Here is an 18657-nt window from a genome sequence, read left to right as displayed (position 1 = left end):
CTATTCCAAATTCTCTGGAATTTTCAAAATAAATGATTAAATCTGAAAATCAATTCGGATTTTTTTTAGTAAGTGACTTGTTTTAAAATTTCTCCTTTTGTCTGGTTTTACATCTTTTAATTAATGAGTGATAGGAGTTTACTTTACTCCCTAGTTGCGAATAACCAGATGAGCCACTTAGACTTTTAGACCCATTCTAAAAATATCACTCAGAATCCCAAACTTACCTGAAATCGGTCTGCAAACTCGACTATTGCCATTTATTACCATACTTTATTAATTATTTTCTAGAGATTAACATTCTAAGTAGGTGAATTCTTTAATATGAAACTAGCCTTCTTAGTCGTTATCTTGTTTCTCAGGATTAAACTGGACAGTAATTAATGGTATTAAAATGAGTCGAAATCAATCAAGTTTAAATGGAACAGAACTTGTTGTGAAATGAGTCATATGTCATTGCATGTACTGCTGCATTCAGAAACACTTAATACATTATCCATAAACAACAAATAACACTTCTGAAAACAGAAATGCTCACTGTTTTGAACATACTATAAAGTTGTTCTGGCCATACAGACCAAAAACAGTGTTGCCATGTTTCCCTGATTTATGTAATCAACAAGACAAAATTTCTACAGTTATTAGAGTGAGAAATTTGTCCTTTAGCCAACAAACAAAAAAAAGTCAATTAGCATGATGGAAATCCAGTAGTATTTTACCACGCTAAATTCTTTTGATTAAACTATTGTTTCTTAAATTTCAAACGCCCTCTGCATTTCCTACAGTCAATTGGTGAGACAGATAGACACTCATTGGATTTTACATGGACAGGAGAGTTCAGAAGCTTGCTCCACACAGCAGGCTAGTCATCAAGATCTGTGATTACCCCCTTAGCAATACAACAACGAATGGAGAATGTTCACATAATAATTTGTAATGGTAAATGTCAACAGAAATGCACAACCAAAACATGTAACAATAGTAATATTTCTGGACATGAAGCAGAACACTCCAAGGCTTTCCAAAGTGGAGGCTGGGATCCCAAGTGGGGTTGCAAGTTCAGAGGCAGCTCTTCTTCCCTTCCCTCTCACTCTTGCAGTTTTCCTGCCTTTTCTCCCTTGCTGTCATACATCTTTCCAAATCCAACCTGCACTCACGGGGTCACCGTGGGAAGAAGCTGACCATAACCTGTTTGGAACTCAAAGTCCACTGAAAACCCATACTATTGTGCTTGTGACGGGACTGGGTTTCCACACGGTTTGATTTATCTTTTCGAAATCAGATGTGTGCTCTTTGAGCTGAACAAAGAGCTCGCAAGTGTATTGTTACGACGGGCATATTTCATTAAAACACAGTTTCCCCCACCCCCCCCAGATTTCTACGTGATACGGTGGGGTCGAAGCAGAAGAGGGGTTTCTGCATTGGTGACTTGTGATGAAGAAAATGAAATCAAAATCGGGGTAACTCAGATGACAAACCAGCAAATAGTTTCACACCCAAACAAGCAGCGGCGTGGGAACGGTGTCAGCATGTTTACGGTTGGATTTCATTGATCCACAATAACAAACCCAAAAACCGTCACCTGTCAGAGTAGTTAGTGAAGTCTACGTTTAGCAAAAATGCAATGTCGATTTTAGTCCAATCCATATATTAGCCGTGGAATTACAATTGCAAGGAACTCACTTTTACACCTGGCAGCTTCATTGCACAAGGGGATCTGCTGGCCACAATAATCGCACCAAGTGTACACGGAACATCGAACGAAGCAATGCCCCTCTCCCTTCTCCTCCGGGACTCTGGGATCCTCCGTTTGGTGGAAGATGGTCCGGACATCTCGAGGTCGATGGGCTCCCTGCTTCACCCTGACCCGGCGGCCCTGCGCCATCCCTCCTCCTCCCGCTCCTGCACCACCGCCAACTCCTCCACCTGCTTTGGCCATCTTGACCAGACCGGGAGTAGCCGAGTGCGCCGGCATCTCACTGCAGTTGCCCCCGAGCAGGACGCAGCGCAGGATGAGCTCCCCGGACCGCATGTCACCGGACAGGCGTCTCGATAGCCCCGGCCTCTGGCGGCGGGGGGTTAAATCCTCCGGCTGCTGCTGGGCGAAGTGCGCGCTACCCAGCGGCGGTGCTGCCGCCGACTGCGCGGCTGACGCTATGGGCATGATGATAATGAACCGGCGCAGACAAACGCTCTCGCGCAGGACTCCTGCGTGTGACAGTTGGAGGCGTTCAGCGCGAGCCGCCACCTTTTAAAGAGCCGCGCGTGCTTTCCCCCCAACCCTCCCATGAGCCCCGCCTCCTCGCCACTCCGCAGTGGACAAGCCGCGGCTTCAACGGGGAAGCTTGCTCCATTCAGGCAGAGCACGTCGTCACCCGGGATTTTGTTTGGAAACCCCCGCTCCCGCCGCTTCCACCCACCTCGCCTGAAAGGACGGTGCTTTTCTTTTCTCTTTGTTGTAATTGTACTAACTCCAGAATTCAGGGAAATCTGCCTGTCAACCATGACTCAGAATCACACAACTGTCATGTTGCGGATGGAGGCTAGTTGGGTCCATTGGCTGGAAGACCAAAAGACGTAGATGCAGAAGGAGACCTTTCAGCCCACCTCTCTGCTCTGCCATTCATGAGATCATAACTGATCTGATAACCCTCAACTCCACTTTCCTCACAACCCTTTTATTCTCTTACTGATTAGAAATCTGTCCATTCTCAGCTTTCAATATACTTAATGAGGTGAAAATGTGTTGCTGGAAAAGCACAGCAGGTCAGGCAGCATCCAGGGAACAGGAGAATCGACATTTTGGGAATGAGCCCTTCTTCAGGAATGAGGAAAGTGTGTCCAGCAGGCTAAGATAAAAGGTAGGGAGGAGGGACTTGGGGGAGGGGCGTTGGAAATGCGATAGGTGGAAGGAGGTTAAGGTGAGGGTGATAGGCCGGAGTGGGGTGGGGGCGGAGAGGTCAGGAAGAAGATTGAAGGTCAAGAAGGTGGTGCTGAGTCCGAAGGTTGGGACTGAGACAAGGTGGGGGGGGGGGGAATGAGGAAACTGGAGAAATCTGAGTTCATCCCTTGTGGTTGGAGGGTTCCTAGGCGGAAGATGAGGGATAAAGAATCGTTTATGGTGCCAAACAAAAGAGCTAAACCAGCCATTATGTTTCCGAAATATCTGTCTGGAAAACATCATAGAAAGCATTTGAACTGGGTGTAGGAAATGAGGAAGGACATTCATTTTAATAACAGCTATCTGACCGAGCCAGGATATTGGAAATACCTCCCATCTTTGAAGGTCTTGTTTAATTTTGTCAAACAAATGGGCACAGTTCACGGTAAATAAATGATCAAAAACAAATGTAATGAATATACTGAAATAGGGAAACCACCCCCGTGACCATTTAAAAGGAAACCAAGATTTGCCCTCAGTATCAGGTATTTCCCTAAGACCTCCCATAGACATGGCCTCCAACTTTGTAAAATTAATCTTATCGCCCGGAAAGGCAACAAGCGAATCAATGCATTGCATCACATGAACTACTGAAATTGCGGGATTTGACAAGAACATAAGACCCTCATCTGCATACAATGTAACCTTTCGAGACTTCGATCCCACCTCTGGAGCAGATGTGTTGGCATACCTAAGGATGGCCTCCGCCAGTGGCTCAATCCCCAACGTAACCAAGAATGGCGAAAGGTGTCAACCTTTTTGGCTGCCTGGAGAAATATTAATATTACTGGTTGGCACACCATTAGTAAAAACTGCAGCCAGAGGATCACGGTAAAGGACCCGCACCCACTTGATAAAAACTTTGCTTATACCAAACCATTCTAATGTACAGAAGAGATCCGGCCACACAACCCAAATGCCTTCTCTCATCTAAAGAGATCAATAATCCCTGGACAGATTGTTGTTGACACTCTTGGATCATATTGAGTACATTCTCCACATTATAGGAAGATCTGCGGCCCTTTATAAAGCATGTTTGGTCCTCTTTGGTAACGGAAGGCAGCAAAGTTTCCACCATAATGCACGGATCTCAGGCAGGATTTTGAGACCAACATTTAAAAGTGAGATTGGCATGTAAGAAACACAATCCTCCAGGGTCTTCCTTTCTTCAGCATCAGAGAGATATGAGCCTCTATTAAGGATGGAGGGAGGGATTTGTGACTGTGTGAGTGACGGAACAGGTTAAACATCAGCCCTGACAATAGGTTTATAAATTATTTATAAAATTCACTGGGAAATCCGTCAGGAACGTGCGCCTGTACATTCTGAAGCTGCTTCACACCCTCCTGCGCTGAAAATGAAGCATTAAGGCACAATATCTATTCAGGGGTTAGTCCTGGAAGACCCAGATTCTTGAAAAATGACTCCATCTTAATCCATCTATCCTCAAAATGTTCAGTCTGAAATAATTCGGTGAAAAATCTCGGACAGGAGACATTAATCTTTATGGAATTAAAGGTAAGGATCCCAATACCTTCCCTAATTGAGGTAATGGCTTAAGAGGGGCGATCGTTTTCCTGCCAAGATAGAATAAATACCTGCCTGGCTTATCACTATGTTCAAACAGCCTTTGTTTTGCAAAAGTAAGTTCCTTCTTGGCTGTCTGGAGGTTCACTGTCGACCGAAGTGTCGTAATCCTCTGCAGCTTAGCCACTGAGGGACAATCACAGTATGCACTCTCGGCTGCCCTCAGCTCTGCCTCAAACCGGCGTTCCTGCTCCCCCTTCTCCTACATCATAAGGAATAATTATTCCCTTGACATAAGCTTGAGCAATTTCCCATAGAGTGGATGAGTTACTGGTTGAATCTGAATTAATGGCTAAGAAAGAGCAGAAATTATTATAGTGGTCAGCACAGTGGCGCAATGGTTAGCACTACTGCCTCACAGTGTTAGAGACCTGGGTTCAATTCCTGTCTCAGGTGACTGTCTGTGTGGAGTTCACACATTCGCCCTGTGTCTGCGGTGGTTTCCGCCCACAGTCCAAAAATGTGCAGGTTAGGTAAATTGCCTGTAGTGTTAGGTAAAGGGGTAAATGTCAGGGGGTGTATTGGTGTGAACTTTTTGGGCCGAAGGGCCTGTTTCTACAGTGTAAGTAATGTAATCGAACTACTCAATTAAGCAACTATTCTTAACTAGTGTCTCGAATCTATTATATTGCCCTTAAGCTTAATCAATAATCAATAATCGATAAGTATACTGCTTCATGGTCAGAAATGGTAATATTCCCAATTTTTCAGGATGCCACCGAATCTAAGATTGTTGCAGGGATGGGGAAGATATCAACCCTCGCGTGGCATTTATGCTGGTTAAAGAAGAAAATAAAATCCCTACTTGTGATGTGGATCTGCCACCAGACATCCACAAGCTCTCGTTCTGCACACATATCCACTAATTGCTTACATTATAACGAGGGTATTGGGGCAGTTTATGACATTCTGTCCACCGTGGGGTCCATAAGATCTTTGAAAACTTCTCCAATAATGTGCCACGATGCAAGATAACTGAACTTGGAAAGTGCATCTCCCAGGAATTTGCGAGGGTACGCTGGGAGTGGCGGGGGGGGGGGGGGGGGGGGGGGCCGGAGACCGGCGTGGGGGCGGGGTTAGGCATGTGAACGGAGATCGGCATAGGGCGGGGTTAGGTGTGTGGATGGAGATCGGCGTGGGGGCGGGATTAGGCATAGTGACGGAGATCGGCGTGAGGGCGGGGCTAGGCGAGGTGACGGAGATCGGCGTGGGGGCGGAAACGCATGCGCCGTAGTCGTTGTGCAGGTTAGTGATGTCACTGGGGATGGAAGTGGCTGCGGCGACAGCAACCCAGGGCTTGGAAGTGGCTGTGGCGACGACAGAAACGGTGTTATTCCTGATAGCCGGTACAACCAAGATGGCCTCCTTCTTCAAAGACCGCAATTTCCCCACAGACATGATCGACGATGCTCTCCACCGCATCTCCTCCACTTCCCGCTCCTCTGTCCTTGAGCGCCGCCCCTCCACTCCGGCCTATCACCCTCACCTTAACCTCCTTCCACCTATCGCATTTCCAATGCCCCTCCCCAAGTCCCTCCTCCCTACCTTTTATCTTAGCCTGCTGGGCACACTTTCCTCATTCCTGAAGAAGGGCTCATGCCCGAAACGTAGATTTTCCTGCTCCTTGGATGCTGTTGACCTGCTGCGCTTTTCCAGCAACACATTTTCAGCAATATACTTAATGACCCAACCTCAATAAGCCTTCTTTGGTAAAGAGCTCCTCAGATTCACTACTCTCAGAGACAACATTTCTCATCTGTCCTAGATGGACCAGGTTCTGAGATTATGCCTGTTCCTAAACTCTCTTAGAAGGAGAAACAATGTTTCTGTGTCTGCCCTGTCAGGTCCGCTAAAAACCTTATATTTTTCAATAGGTCGCCTCTCATTCGCTACACTTCAATGAGTATAGGCTCACCCTAAAACTACTGGTCAAATACGCAACAAGACTGAGCCCCATTCTCTGCCCCACCATCCTGCCTTTTCTCTTAACTTCTTTAATAACCACGCCAAATACTAAAAAAAAGCAAGATTCAGTTGGGACAGCACACTGGTTTCAGCAGGTCAAGTTTCACTGAAGGACTTGAGCACAGAAATCTAAACTAGGCACTCCAATGCAGTACTGAGGAGTGCCGCATTGTCTTTTGGATGTGACATTGAGTCTCATATGGCCCCTTAGATGGACATCAAAGATCCCATGATATTATTTTGAAGAACAGTATAGTTATCCCTCAATAACCTGGCCAATGTTTATCACTCTATGTCATAGCAATAGATTATTTAGTTGTTATCACATTGCTGTTTATGGCTGCAATGTTTTCTACAATACAACAATTAACAATGCTTTAAAAGGACTTCATTACCTGTAAAGTGCTTTAAGATATCTGACCGATGATCATGAAAAACACTGTATAAAAGAATGTCTTTCTATCTGGTGTGGTGTTTCACTTCTCTCTAGTTTCCTACTTTAAAACTTAATGAACTGAGTGAGGTTTATTTGTAGACACTAGAAGCTATTTGGTATTATTTGTTTCAAAATTTCCTCCTTTTTTCACCATTTCATTTCCATTCCTTTTTCTTATTTCCGCCATTAACAATCTAATCTATTGTGCTGATTTTACAATGTGTTGTGCCACAAAATAGCCAGACATAGCTGTGTTTGCAATTACACACATTTTAGAACTGAAAATGCTGCAGTGGTGAGTTTCATTATTCATTCCACTGCATGGAACACTATTAATTGGACTTCCATCCTCACAATTACCTTTTCAATATTTTTGATTAGATTAGATTAGATTACTTACAGTGTGGAAACAGGCCCTTCAGCCCAACAAGTTCACACCGCCCCGCCGAAGCGTAACCCACCCATGCCCCTACATTTACCCCTTACCTAACACTACGGGCAATTTAGCATGGCCAATTCACCTGACCTGCACATCTTTGGACTGTGGGAGGAAACCGGAGCACCCGGAGGAAACCCACACAGACACGGGGAGAACGTGCAAACTCCACACAGTCAGTTGCCTGAGGCGGGAATTTTGTACCTCACATTTCAAGAACATTGATTTGATGAGGGTGCCATATGTCAATGTCATTTCTAAACATCATCTCCTTAATGAAAGAAAAGAATGGAGGAATATTCATTGAGAAGATGAGAAGCAAATTGTGCAAATTAAGAGTCAAACAAAATATAGAGATAGAAAGAAGAATAAAAAGAGTGAAAGGTAGCAGATTTAGAAAGATTCAAATGAAAAACATTGAGAGAAAATTAGGAGAATTTGTCCTTGATTATTTAATTGAGTGATAGAGGCTAGTACAATTGCAACACGTAAAAGGCATTTGGATGGGTATAAGAATAGGAAGGGTTTGGAGGGAGATGGGCCGGGTGCTGACAGGTGGGACTAGATTGGGTTGGGATATCTGGCCGGCATGGATGGGTTGGATCGAAGGATCTGTTTCCATGCTGTACATCTCTATGACTGTATGACTCTATAAGTGGAAGTGTGTTACAAATGTTAACATCCTTGTTCAAAAAGGGGAGAAAGGTAAATCACAGGGGCAATTACTAATCAGTCATTTTAATGTCAGCAGTGGGGAAATTTTAGAATCAATAATCCAAGAGAAAATGCATATCCACTTGGATAAACATGGATGAATAAAGGAGAGATGGCAGGATTTGCTAATGGCAAAATATGTTCGATGAATTAGCTTATATTTTTTGATGAGGAAACAATGTGTAAATGAAAGCTGTGGAGTTGTTTTTGAATATATGAATTTTCAAAAGTTGCTTGAAGGAGTAGCACATGAAAGGCTTCTTAGCAAAATCGAGGCCTATGGGATATCATGGCAGTAAAAGTATGAATGACAGGCTTTTCTGACTGATGAAGGTACATCGTGAAAGTCTGAAGGCTTGGTACTAGAACAACTACACTTTTTGATTCATATTAACTTATGGGAATTCTGGGCATAGGTTTGCAATTTACGGATGACATAGATTTTGCAAATATAGACGATATTAATACACACAAGAGGTCACAGAGTCATAGAGATGTAAAGCACAGAAACAGACCCTTCAGTCCAACTCATCCATGCCGACCAGATATCCCAACCCAATCTAGTCCCACCCGCCAGCACCCAGCCCATATCCTTCAAACCCTTCCTATTCATATACCCATCCAGATGCCTTTTAAATGTTGCAATTGTACCAGCCTCCACCACTTCCTCTGGCAGCCCATTCCACACATGCACCACCCTCTATGTGAAAAGGTTGTCTCTTTTATATTTTTCTCCTCTTACCCTAAACCTATGCCCTCTAATTCTGGTCTCCAACACCCCAGGGAAAAGACCTTGTCTATTTACCTTATCCATGCCCCTCATGATTTTATAAACCTCTATAAGGTCATCCCTCAGCCACCGATTCTCCATCTAAAACAGTCCTTGCCTATTCAACCCCTCCCTCTAGCTCAAATCCGCCAACCCTGGCAACATCCTTTTAAATCTTTTCTGAACCCTTTCAAGTTTCACAGCATTCTTCAGATAGGAAGGAGACCAGAATTGCCTGCAATATGCCAAAAGTGGCCTAACCAATGTCCTGTACAGCCGCAACATGACCTCCCAACTCCTGTACTCAATACTCTGACTAATAAAGGAAAGCATACCAAATGGTTTCTTCACTATCCTATCTACCTGCGACTCTACTTTCAAGGAGCCATGAACCAAGGTCTCTTTGTTCAGCAAACTCCCTAGGACCTTACCATTGAGTGTATATGTGCTGCTATGATTTGCTTTTCCAAAATGCAGCACCTCACATTTATCTAAATTAAACTCCATCTGCCACTCCTCAGCCCATTGGCCCATCTGATCAAGATCCCATTGTAATCTGAGGTAACCTTCTTCGCTGTCCACTGCACTTCCAATTTTGGTGTCATCTGCAAACGTACCAACTGTACCTCTTATACTCACATCCAAATCATTTATATAAATAACAAAAGGTAGTGGACCTAGCACCAATCCTTGTGGCACTCCACTGGTCACAGGCCTCCAGTCTGAAAAACAACCCTCCACCATCTACCTTTGAGCCAGTTCTGTATCCAAATGGCCAGTTCTCCCTGTATTCCATGAGATCAAGCCTCCCCTGGGGAACCTTGTTGAATGCCTTACTGAGGTTCATATAGATCATGTCTACTCCTCTGCCTTCATCAATCCATTTTGTTACTTCTCTTAAGAATTCAATCAAGTTTGTGAGACATGATTTCCCACGCACAAAGCCATGTTGACTATCCCTAATCAGTCCTTGCCTTTCCAAATACATGTACATCCTGTCCCTCAGGATTCTCTCCAACAACCTGCCCACCACCAATGTCAGGCTCACCAGTCTATAGTCCCCTAGCTTATCTTTACCACTTTTCTTAAATAGTGGTACCATGTTAGCCAACCTCCAGTCTTCCAGCACCTCACCTGTGACTATCGATGATACAAATATCTCAGCAAGAGATCCAGCAAACATCCTTAGCTTCCCACAGAATTCTAGGGTACACCTGATCAAGTCCTGTGGATTTATCCACTTTTATGCGTTTCAAGACACTCAGCATTTCCTCCTCTGAAATATGGACATTTTTCAAGATGTCACCATCTATTCCCTACATTCCATATCTTCCATGTCCTTTACCTCAGTAAACACTGATGCAAAATACTCGTTTAGTTTCTCCTTGATCCTTGATAGACTGGTAGAAAGCTCAATTACACGGCAAATGAAACTTAATGCAAATGAGAGACAATGCATTTTGGTAAGAAAAATGACAATTATAATTCATGTTAAATGATAAAATATAAGAGGGAGTGCAAGAAGAGTCCTGTGAGTGCTAGTGCATAAATCATTAAAGGTGACAATACAGATGAACAAAGCAGTTCTTTCAGCTTAAGGGATCTGTGCTTTATAAATAGAGGCATAGGTCCCAACTTTGCCCCCACATCATAAGTACAGAGCTGGGAGAAATCCTGCCTCTGTGAACGTGCTCTTTTAAAATGGTGACCCACACTTCCAGTTTTTGGTCTGGGGGAAAGCCAGGGTATGGCCTGGATTCGGAGTCAGCAACTCAGGACATTGCTCTAGCCCTCACCCCTTCCACTTCCCTCACTCCACCTCACCTACACACTCTTGTGCCTGACCAGTGCCTCTTGACATCTCCTACCCATCTATAATGGTTCCTTGTACCTTCCATGCCATGCTATGCTGCTCCACCATCATTGTTCCTAACACCCTGTATGCTAGCCTATACCCCTCTACCCATCCCCAGTGGACTCTCATACAACTTATGGCAGTTTAGCACTTGCTTCCAACCATCATCCTTTTCCCCCTTTAGCTACCATATCAACTGATTGAGTATCCATAACTACCAGTACACACAGAAGAAAAGAAAGTCCCACTACTTGAAGTTTTGTTTGCTAATTATAGTCTATTTAGAAAAGCACTTTAACTCATAAAAATACATTTTGATAGGTCTCGTCAGCTCGTGACAGGTGATCACTTCTTTGCTTTTGACAATTGAATAGTTGTACACACTTAGAACATAAAACATAGAACAATAGAGCGCCCTTCGGCCATCAATGTTGTGCCAACCTGTGAACTATTCTCAGCTCGTCCCCCTACACCATCCCATCATCATCCATGTGCTTATCCAAGGATTGTTTAAATCTCTGTAATGTGACTGAGTTAACTACATTGGCAGGTAGGGCATTCCACGCCCTTACCACTCTCTGAGTAAAGAATCTGCCTCTGACATCTGTCTTAAATCTATCACCCCTCAATTTGTAGTTACACCCCCTCATATAAGCTCTCATCATCATCCTAGGAAAATGACTTTCACTGTCTACCCGATCTAATCCTCTGATCATCTTGTACGTCTCTATCAAATCCCCTCTTAGCTTTCTTCTTTCCAGACCCAAATCTCTCAGCCGTTCCTCATAAGACCTTCCCTCCAGACCAGGCAAAATCCTGCTAAATCTCCTCTGCACCTTTTCCAATGCTTCCACATCCTTCCTGAAATATGACGACCAGAACTGTACACAATATTCCAAGTACGGTCGCAGTGGCATTTTGTATTGTTGCAGCATGATATTGCGGCTCAGGAACTCAATCTCTCTACCAATGAAACCTAACACACTGTATGCCTTCTTAACAGCAGTATTAACCTGGGTGGCAACTTTCAGGGATCTATGTATATGAACTCCAATATCCCTCTGCACACCCACACTACTAAGAATCTTTCCATTGACCCAGTACTCTGCCTTCCTGTTATTCTTCCTAAAGTGCATCACTTCACATTTAACTGCATTGGACTCCATTTGCCACCGCTCAGCCCAATTCTACAGTTTATCCAAGTCCCGCTGCAACCTGTAACATTCTTCCAAACTGTCCACTACTACACCAACTTTAGTACCTTCAATGCCATGTTATGCTGCTCCACCATCATTGTTCCTAACACCCTGTATGCTAGCCTATACCTCTCTACCCATCCCCAGTGGATTCTCATACAACTTATGGCAGTTTAGCACTTACTTCCAACCATCATTCTTTTCCCCCTTTAGCTACCATATCAACTGATTGAGTATCCATAACTACCAGTACACACAGAAGAAAAGAAAGTCCCACTACTTGAAGTTTTGTTTGCAAATTTACTAATCCATCCACCTATGCCTGCATCTAAGTCATTTATAAAAATGACAAACAGCACTGGTCCCAAAACAGATCCTTGTGGCACACCACTAGTAACTGCTTCCAGGCTGAATATTTTCCATCAACCACCACTCGCTGCCTTCTTTCAGAAAGCCAGTTTCTAATCCAAACTGCTAAATCATCCTCAATCCCATGCCTCTGCATTTTCTCCAACAGCTACCATGTGGAAACTTATCAAAGGCTTTACTGGAGTCCATGTATACCACGTCAACTGCCCTACCCTCATCTACATGCTTGGTCACCTTCTCAAAAAACTCAATGAGGTTTGTGAGACACACTCTGCCCTTGACGAAACCATGTTGGCTATCTGAAATCAAATTGTTGCTTGCTAGACATTTCTTGACAATCTTGACAGGTCAACTTCTTGACAGAACTTGCTAGGTTGTACTTCTTGAGAGGTCTTGACAATTCTAAAGGGTTTTTTTACATCTTTTATACATCATCTCCTTCACACTTAATAACCTGTGGAGGCAGTTGATTATAAAAATTAACAGCTACCTCCACAAAGCAGGTGTGTAAACTACAAATAGTCCTCAAACCCATCCCTGCAAAAATGGGAGATGCTGGGTTTAGGGGTGGGACTCAGGACTGCTGATATTTTCTGCCATTTTCACCAGGGCCAAGAGCTACTCCAGCATGGTAAAAACTCTAGCCGAGGAAGTACAATGTACAGAAAGTTATACTGCATATATATAAAACACTAGTTTGTCCCCAGATGGAATGTTGTGACCAATTCTGGAAGAAGAAAGCTTTGGACAAAATACAGAAGAAATTTACAAGAATAGCTCAACAGATGAGAATTACATTTCATAGGTGGAGCAGAGAAGTGAGGCTGTTTGCTTCAGGATAGAAGGTTCAGAGGAAATTTGTATTAAATACGTAACTTCATGAAGGGGTTAAATCAAATAAATAAACAAAATAATTTTCCAACAGATGAAGTGTTGAAAACCAGAGGCCATACAGATTTAAAGTAATTGGTAAAGGAACTGGAGATAACATGAGGCAAAACATGTCATGAGTAATGCACCACCAGCTAGGGTAGTGAATATACATTTACTAGTGACCTTCAAACAGCAATTGTGTATATACCTGAAGGAATATCAACAAAATAGTAGAGTGATAAAACTAACAAGGTTATTCTGATAGGGACACAAATGGCAGTGGTTATATTGTCTCTTATTGGTGATGGTCATCGCCTGGCATTTGTGTGGCACAAATGTTACTTGACACTTGTAAACCCCTGCTTGGATATTGTGCAGATCTTGTTGCATTTGGACATGGATCACTTCAAGTATTTCCAAAACAATTGAAACTAGGTCCTCTATGAAGTATTAAATGTAGAAGTATCTTTGTTGCACTATATATGTGTGTGTTAATTTGAATGTATGATGATGTTGTTAAGTTTACATATTTATGGCAGTTAACATTGCCATTATAAGCAGTTTGCTGGCACACGATGTGAAGAAAGATTCCAAAGAAAATGTGCAACATAGAAATTAAACATTTTCCACATGAAGGAAAAATTATTTGTTCATTCTTGCCTCATCTCCTCAGATGTAATTCCATCAAGGTTTTATGGAGTCATAGACTGAAGAGTGCAGTGCTGGAAAAGCACAGCTACTCAGGCAGCATCTGAGGAGCAGGAGAATCGACATTTCGGGCATAAGCTCATCATCAGGAATGCCCGAAACGTCGATTCTCCTGCTCCTCGGATGCTGCCTGACCAACTGTGCTTTTCCAGCATCACACTCTTCAACTCTGATCTCTAGCATCTGCAGTCCTCACTTTCTCCTCATAGAGTCATAGAATCATAGAAACAGACCCTTCAGTCCAACATGTCCATGCTGACCAGATATCCTAAATAAATCTAGTCCTGTTTGCCAGCATTTGACCGACAGGTTTAGACAGTACATTTGGATCGGCTCAGGCTTGGAGGGCCAAAGGGCCTATCCCTGGGCTGTAAATTTTCTTTGTTCTTTGTTCTCAATTTAGATTAGGTTAGATTCCCTACAGTATGGAAACAGGCCCTTCGGCCCAACAAGTCCACACTGACCCTCCGAAAAGTAACCCACCGAGTCCCATTTCCCTCTGACTATTCTTTGTTCTTTGTTCTCAATTTAGATTAGGTTCGATTCCCTACAGTATGGAAACAGTCCACACTGACCCTCCGAAAAGTAACCCACCGAGTCCCATTTCCCTCTGACTAATGCACCTAACACGATGGGCAATTTAGCATGGCCAATTCACCTGACCTGCACATCTTTGGACTGTGGGAGGAAACCAGAGCACTCGGAGGAAACCCACGCAGACACAGGGAGAATGTGCTAACTCCACACAGACAGTCACCCAAGGCTGGAATCGAACCTGGGACCCTGGTGCTATGAGGCAGCAGTGCTAACCAGTGAGCCACCGTGCCACCCCAATTATGCTCATCAGGCCCCACAAATAAATGAAAGACCAAATAATCTATTTTTAGTGGTGTTGGTCCAGAGGGAACTATGGATATAATTTAATGTTTTCAACAGGATAATATTATATGAACAGGTTGCTTAGATGAAGTTTGTCTTCCTTTCAACATTGAAGGTTAGGGTGTGACCGAACTGAGGGCGTAACCTTAAAATTGCCAAGTATTTCAAATTACTGAAAGGACAGAATCAGGACATTAGGTTTAGCAGATCCATTTCTTAGAGCTACGCAATCAGGAATTTTTATCAGGAAATATTCTTTCAAACAAAAATTTGAGATTTCCCTTTTGAATATACTGTAAATACTAGGGCAATTGCAAATTTCAAAACTGAGATTGATAGACTTTTGTTTGATAAGAGTATTAAAGTTTATGTAACCAAGGCATGAAGACAGAGTTAAGATCCAGATATTGAATGGTGCAATAAGGTGAAGAGACTGAATAGTCTTGTTCTATGAAGAAGTTCTGATGTTTCTTCCTATTAGAAAGTACCCTGTCTATCTGACTCGTGGAACCTATTCATGAATTTCCCTGTTGGTTATTAAGGCTTATGATAGAACTACAAAATTCTGATGTGAGTATCTTATTTAATTTTTGTTGAAATCATTTTAATATTTTTTATTGAAGTTCAGAATACTATAAAATACAACAATAATTTTTGATATGCCTACTGAGTTTTATTTGCTGAAGCACACTCGAAATAACAAATACTGTTCCTTTAACAAAATGGTGACTATTACTGTACATTTAATCAACACTTGACAAGTTGTGTTTATATACAGCCACATCAGAGTAAAATATCACAAACATTTCATGGACATAGGCTTGCTTTCATCAGTTGAAAACTATTTTTGCTTAATTCACTGATACTTAAAGGGCTATTTGGAACAGAAACCTTTTCGTTTGTTTGTTTCTAACTTACAGTTAAATAACATAAATTGTGTTAAAATCTGGAGTGTGAGACTTGTGCATGATTCATTCTGGCACAAATACAGAATGTCATCATTGGAAAATTCCACAATTTGAGTAATGAGCCACATACCCAAGATACCCACTTGCACAGAAAAATATGGAATCTAATTAAAAGAGGCAAACTGTATTTCTCACATGGGCTACGCTGGGTTGCCAAAATATTTTAAGATAAATTTTTGGTCATGGCATTAATCAACTTCAGCCTCCCCATTACTCTTGACCCACTCCAATTTGCCTATCAGACCAACAGATCCACGTCAGATGCCATATAGCTTGCCCTCCCGAGAACATCTTGACACCAAGAACAGCTACGTAAAAATCTGATTCATTGACTACAGTTCAGCCTTCAACACTAATACCCCCTTGAGACTGATTACTAAACTTAGTGATCTTGGACTAAGTCCCACTCTCTGCAACTGGATCCTCAGTTTCCTGACCCACAGGCCACAATCAGTGAAGATTGGGGACAATATTTCATCCTCACTAACACTCAACACTGGAGCCTCCCACGGGTGCGTACTCAGCCCCCTACTGTACTCACTGTGTCCTCATGACTGCGTCGTCAAATACCAGATTAATGCCATTACAAGTCCACGGTCATAGTCAGTCGAATCTTAGATGGCGATGAAACTGACTACAGAGGGGAGGTGGAAGACCTGCAAAAATTGTGCACTGAGAACAACCTAGCTCTCAATGCCGGCAAAATCAAAGAACTCATTATTGACTTTCGATGCGATGTTACTCATGCCCCCCCCCCCCCTACACATTAACAGAACAGATGTGTAATGAGTGGAGAATGTCAAGCTCCTGGGAGTGGTCATCTACAACAAGCTTTCTTGGACTCTTCATGTGGACCCACTGGTTACAAAGGCCCAACAATGTCTCTCCTTCCTCAGACAGCTGAGGAAATTTTGATTGATGAAGAATACCCTTTCCAACTTTTATAGGTACGCCATCGAGAGCATTCTGTCTGGATGTATCACTACCTGGTATGACAACTGTACCATTCAAGATTGGAGACAGTTACAGAGAGTGGTGAACTCCGCCCAGACAATCACAAAGACCATCCTCCCATCTATAGAATCCATCTACCAGGCCCACTGTCAAGGAAAGGCCGCCAGCATTCTCAAAGATCCATCCCATCCTGGCAATGTTTTTCCACAACCTCTACCATCGGGGAGAAGGTACAGAAACTTGAACACACGCACCAGCCAGTTTCGAACAGTTTCTACTCTATTGTTGTTAGAATACTGAGTGGACTCACAAATTCTTAACATTCGCCTGTACCTATGTTTTTGTTTTTGCCGTTGTTTACCTATTATTTACTTATCTATGCTACTTAACTCTGTGATCTGCCTGCATTGCTTGCAACACAAAACTTTTCACTGTGCTTCAGTACACGTGACAATAGATTCAATTTAATTCAGTTCCCCTTTTCCTTGTCCTTCTGTCTCACTTAGATTTTTATTCCTAAGAAGTATATTAACTTCAGGTATTTCCTACCAATGTGTACTATCTCACAAAAACTTGTCAATTCCCCATCCAGCTTGCAAGTTTATTAATATCTGCCTCCATTTTGTCAGTCTTCCCCTATATTAACTGCAATCCTAATATGACATTATACTCAAATTTCAAAATTGTATTTTTAATTTCCAAATCCAAATTGTTTATGAAAATTGTAAACAATATTATAAATGGCCTCAATCAGTCCGGAACACAACATCTTAACATTTTCCAGTTGGAGTAGAAAGGATAGTAGCAACATGGATACAAAATTAGCAGAGGGACAGGAAGCTTGGAGGAATGTTTGGTAAATTGGCATTTGTGGGGTGCAAGAATGTCTGTAATGGAGTTCCTCAGGGGTCAATTTTGGAACCCTTGCATTTCCTTATCTATGCGGATCATCTACAACACAAAACCTGGCAGAGTTGTAAATTGTGAGGAGGACAATGTGGAATTTCAAAAGGTTATTGACATATCAGTGGAATGAGCAGAGAGGTGGCAGATAAAGTTCAAAATGGACAAATGTGAGGTGAGGACAGAGAGAGAGAGCTGTGAACAAAACATTCAGTATTCTATACTTCATAAATGGGGCACACAGAGTACAAGAGCAGAGATGTTATAATGAATTTATATAGGATGCTGGTTATGCCTGAGCTGGAGTATTTTGTACAGTTCTGGGTGCCACTTTACAGGAAAGATGTAAGTGCATTTGAGAGAGTGCAGAGGAAGCTTGCAAGAATGATTCCTGGGATGACATATTTCAATAATGAGGAAATATTGGAGAAGTCAAGATGATTTTCCTTGGAGATGGTAAGATTAAAGTGAGATTTAAAGAAGGTTTCAAAATCATGTTCGGTCTGGACAGAGGAGATAGGGAAAAGTTATAGATGGATCTAGAAGCAGAAGGCACAGTTCTAAAGTGTTTTGCAAAATAAGCAAATATGAGTGGAGAGAAAGCTTTTTTACACAAGTTGTTAGGGCATGAATGCACTTCCTAGAAGTGTGGTGGAGGAATGTCCAATTGAGACATTCAAAAATGCATTGGATGATTATTTAAATAATCAAAGTTTAGGGATATGGGAAAAAAGCAAGAGATTGGCATGAAGTTAAACTCAGAGAGCCAATACAAACAGTAAGGGCCAAATGGCCTCTTTCTGCACCATGATAATTCTGTGGAATAACTACCTTTAACACCTACTTTTTATTTTTCATATGTAGCCAGCTTGTCATCCATTCTGCTACGTCTCCCATGAGTCCAAATATTCTAACCTTAATTATGAATAAAGATTTTTTGAAATTCAAATATCTGGCATCTACCCTATCATTTATCTACATTTTCTAACAGTTCTTCAAAAATTTTACTCGGTTAATCAAGTGTAGCCTTCTCATTTGGAATCGATGCAGAATACTTCATACGATATTTTTAATTTTTAGGTATTTCTCTCATACAATTTTGAG

General features: G+C 42.4%; 1 protein-coding gene and 1 long non-coding RNA gene across 2 annotated transcripts in view; one reads left to right on the top strand and one right to left on the bottom strand.

The window, feature by feature from the left end:
* Positions 1-2244, bottom strand: part of rassf5 (Ras association domain family member 5) — a 123316-nt gene extending 121072 nt beyond the window's left edge. Inside the window, exon 1 of the mRNA XM_043716600.1 lies at positions 1684-2244. Coding sequence (XP_043572535.1) covers positions 1684-2164 — 481 coding nt within the window. The 5' untranslated portion in view covers positions 2165-2244. The remainder of the gene's footprint in view (positions 1-1683) is intronic.
* The window catches only part of LOC122563143, a 56067-nt gene that overhangs the window by 25476 nt on the left and 11934 nt on the right, over positions 1-18657 (top strand). The window lies entirely within an intron of this gene.

Source organism: Chiloscyllium plagiosum, chromosome 26, assembly GCF_004010195.1.
Source record: "Chiloscyllium plagiosum isolate BGI_BamShark_2017 chromosome 26, ASM401019v2, whole genome shotgun sequence".
In the NCBI taxonomy this organism is placed as follows: domain Eukaryota; kingdom Metazoa; phylum Chordata; class Chondrichthyes; order Orectolobiformes; family Hemiscylliidae; genus Chiloscyllium; species Chiloscyllium plagiosum.
This window is presented reverse-complemented; position numbering and strand designations above follow the sequence as displayed.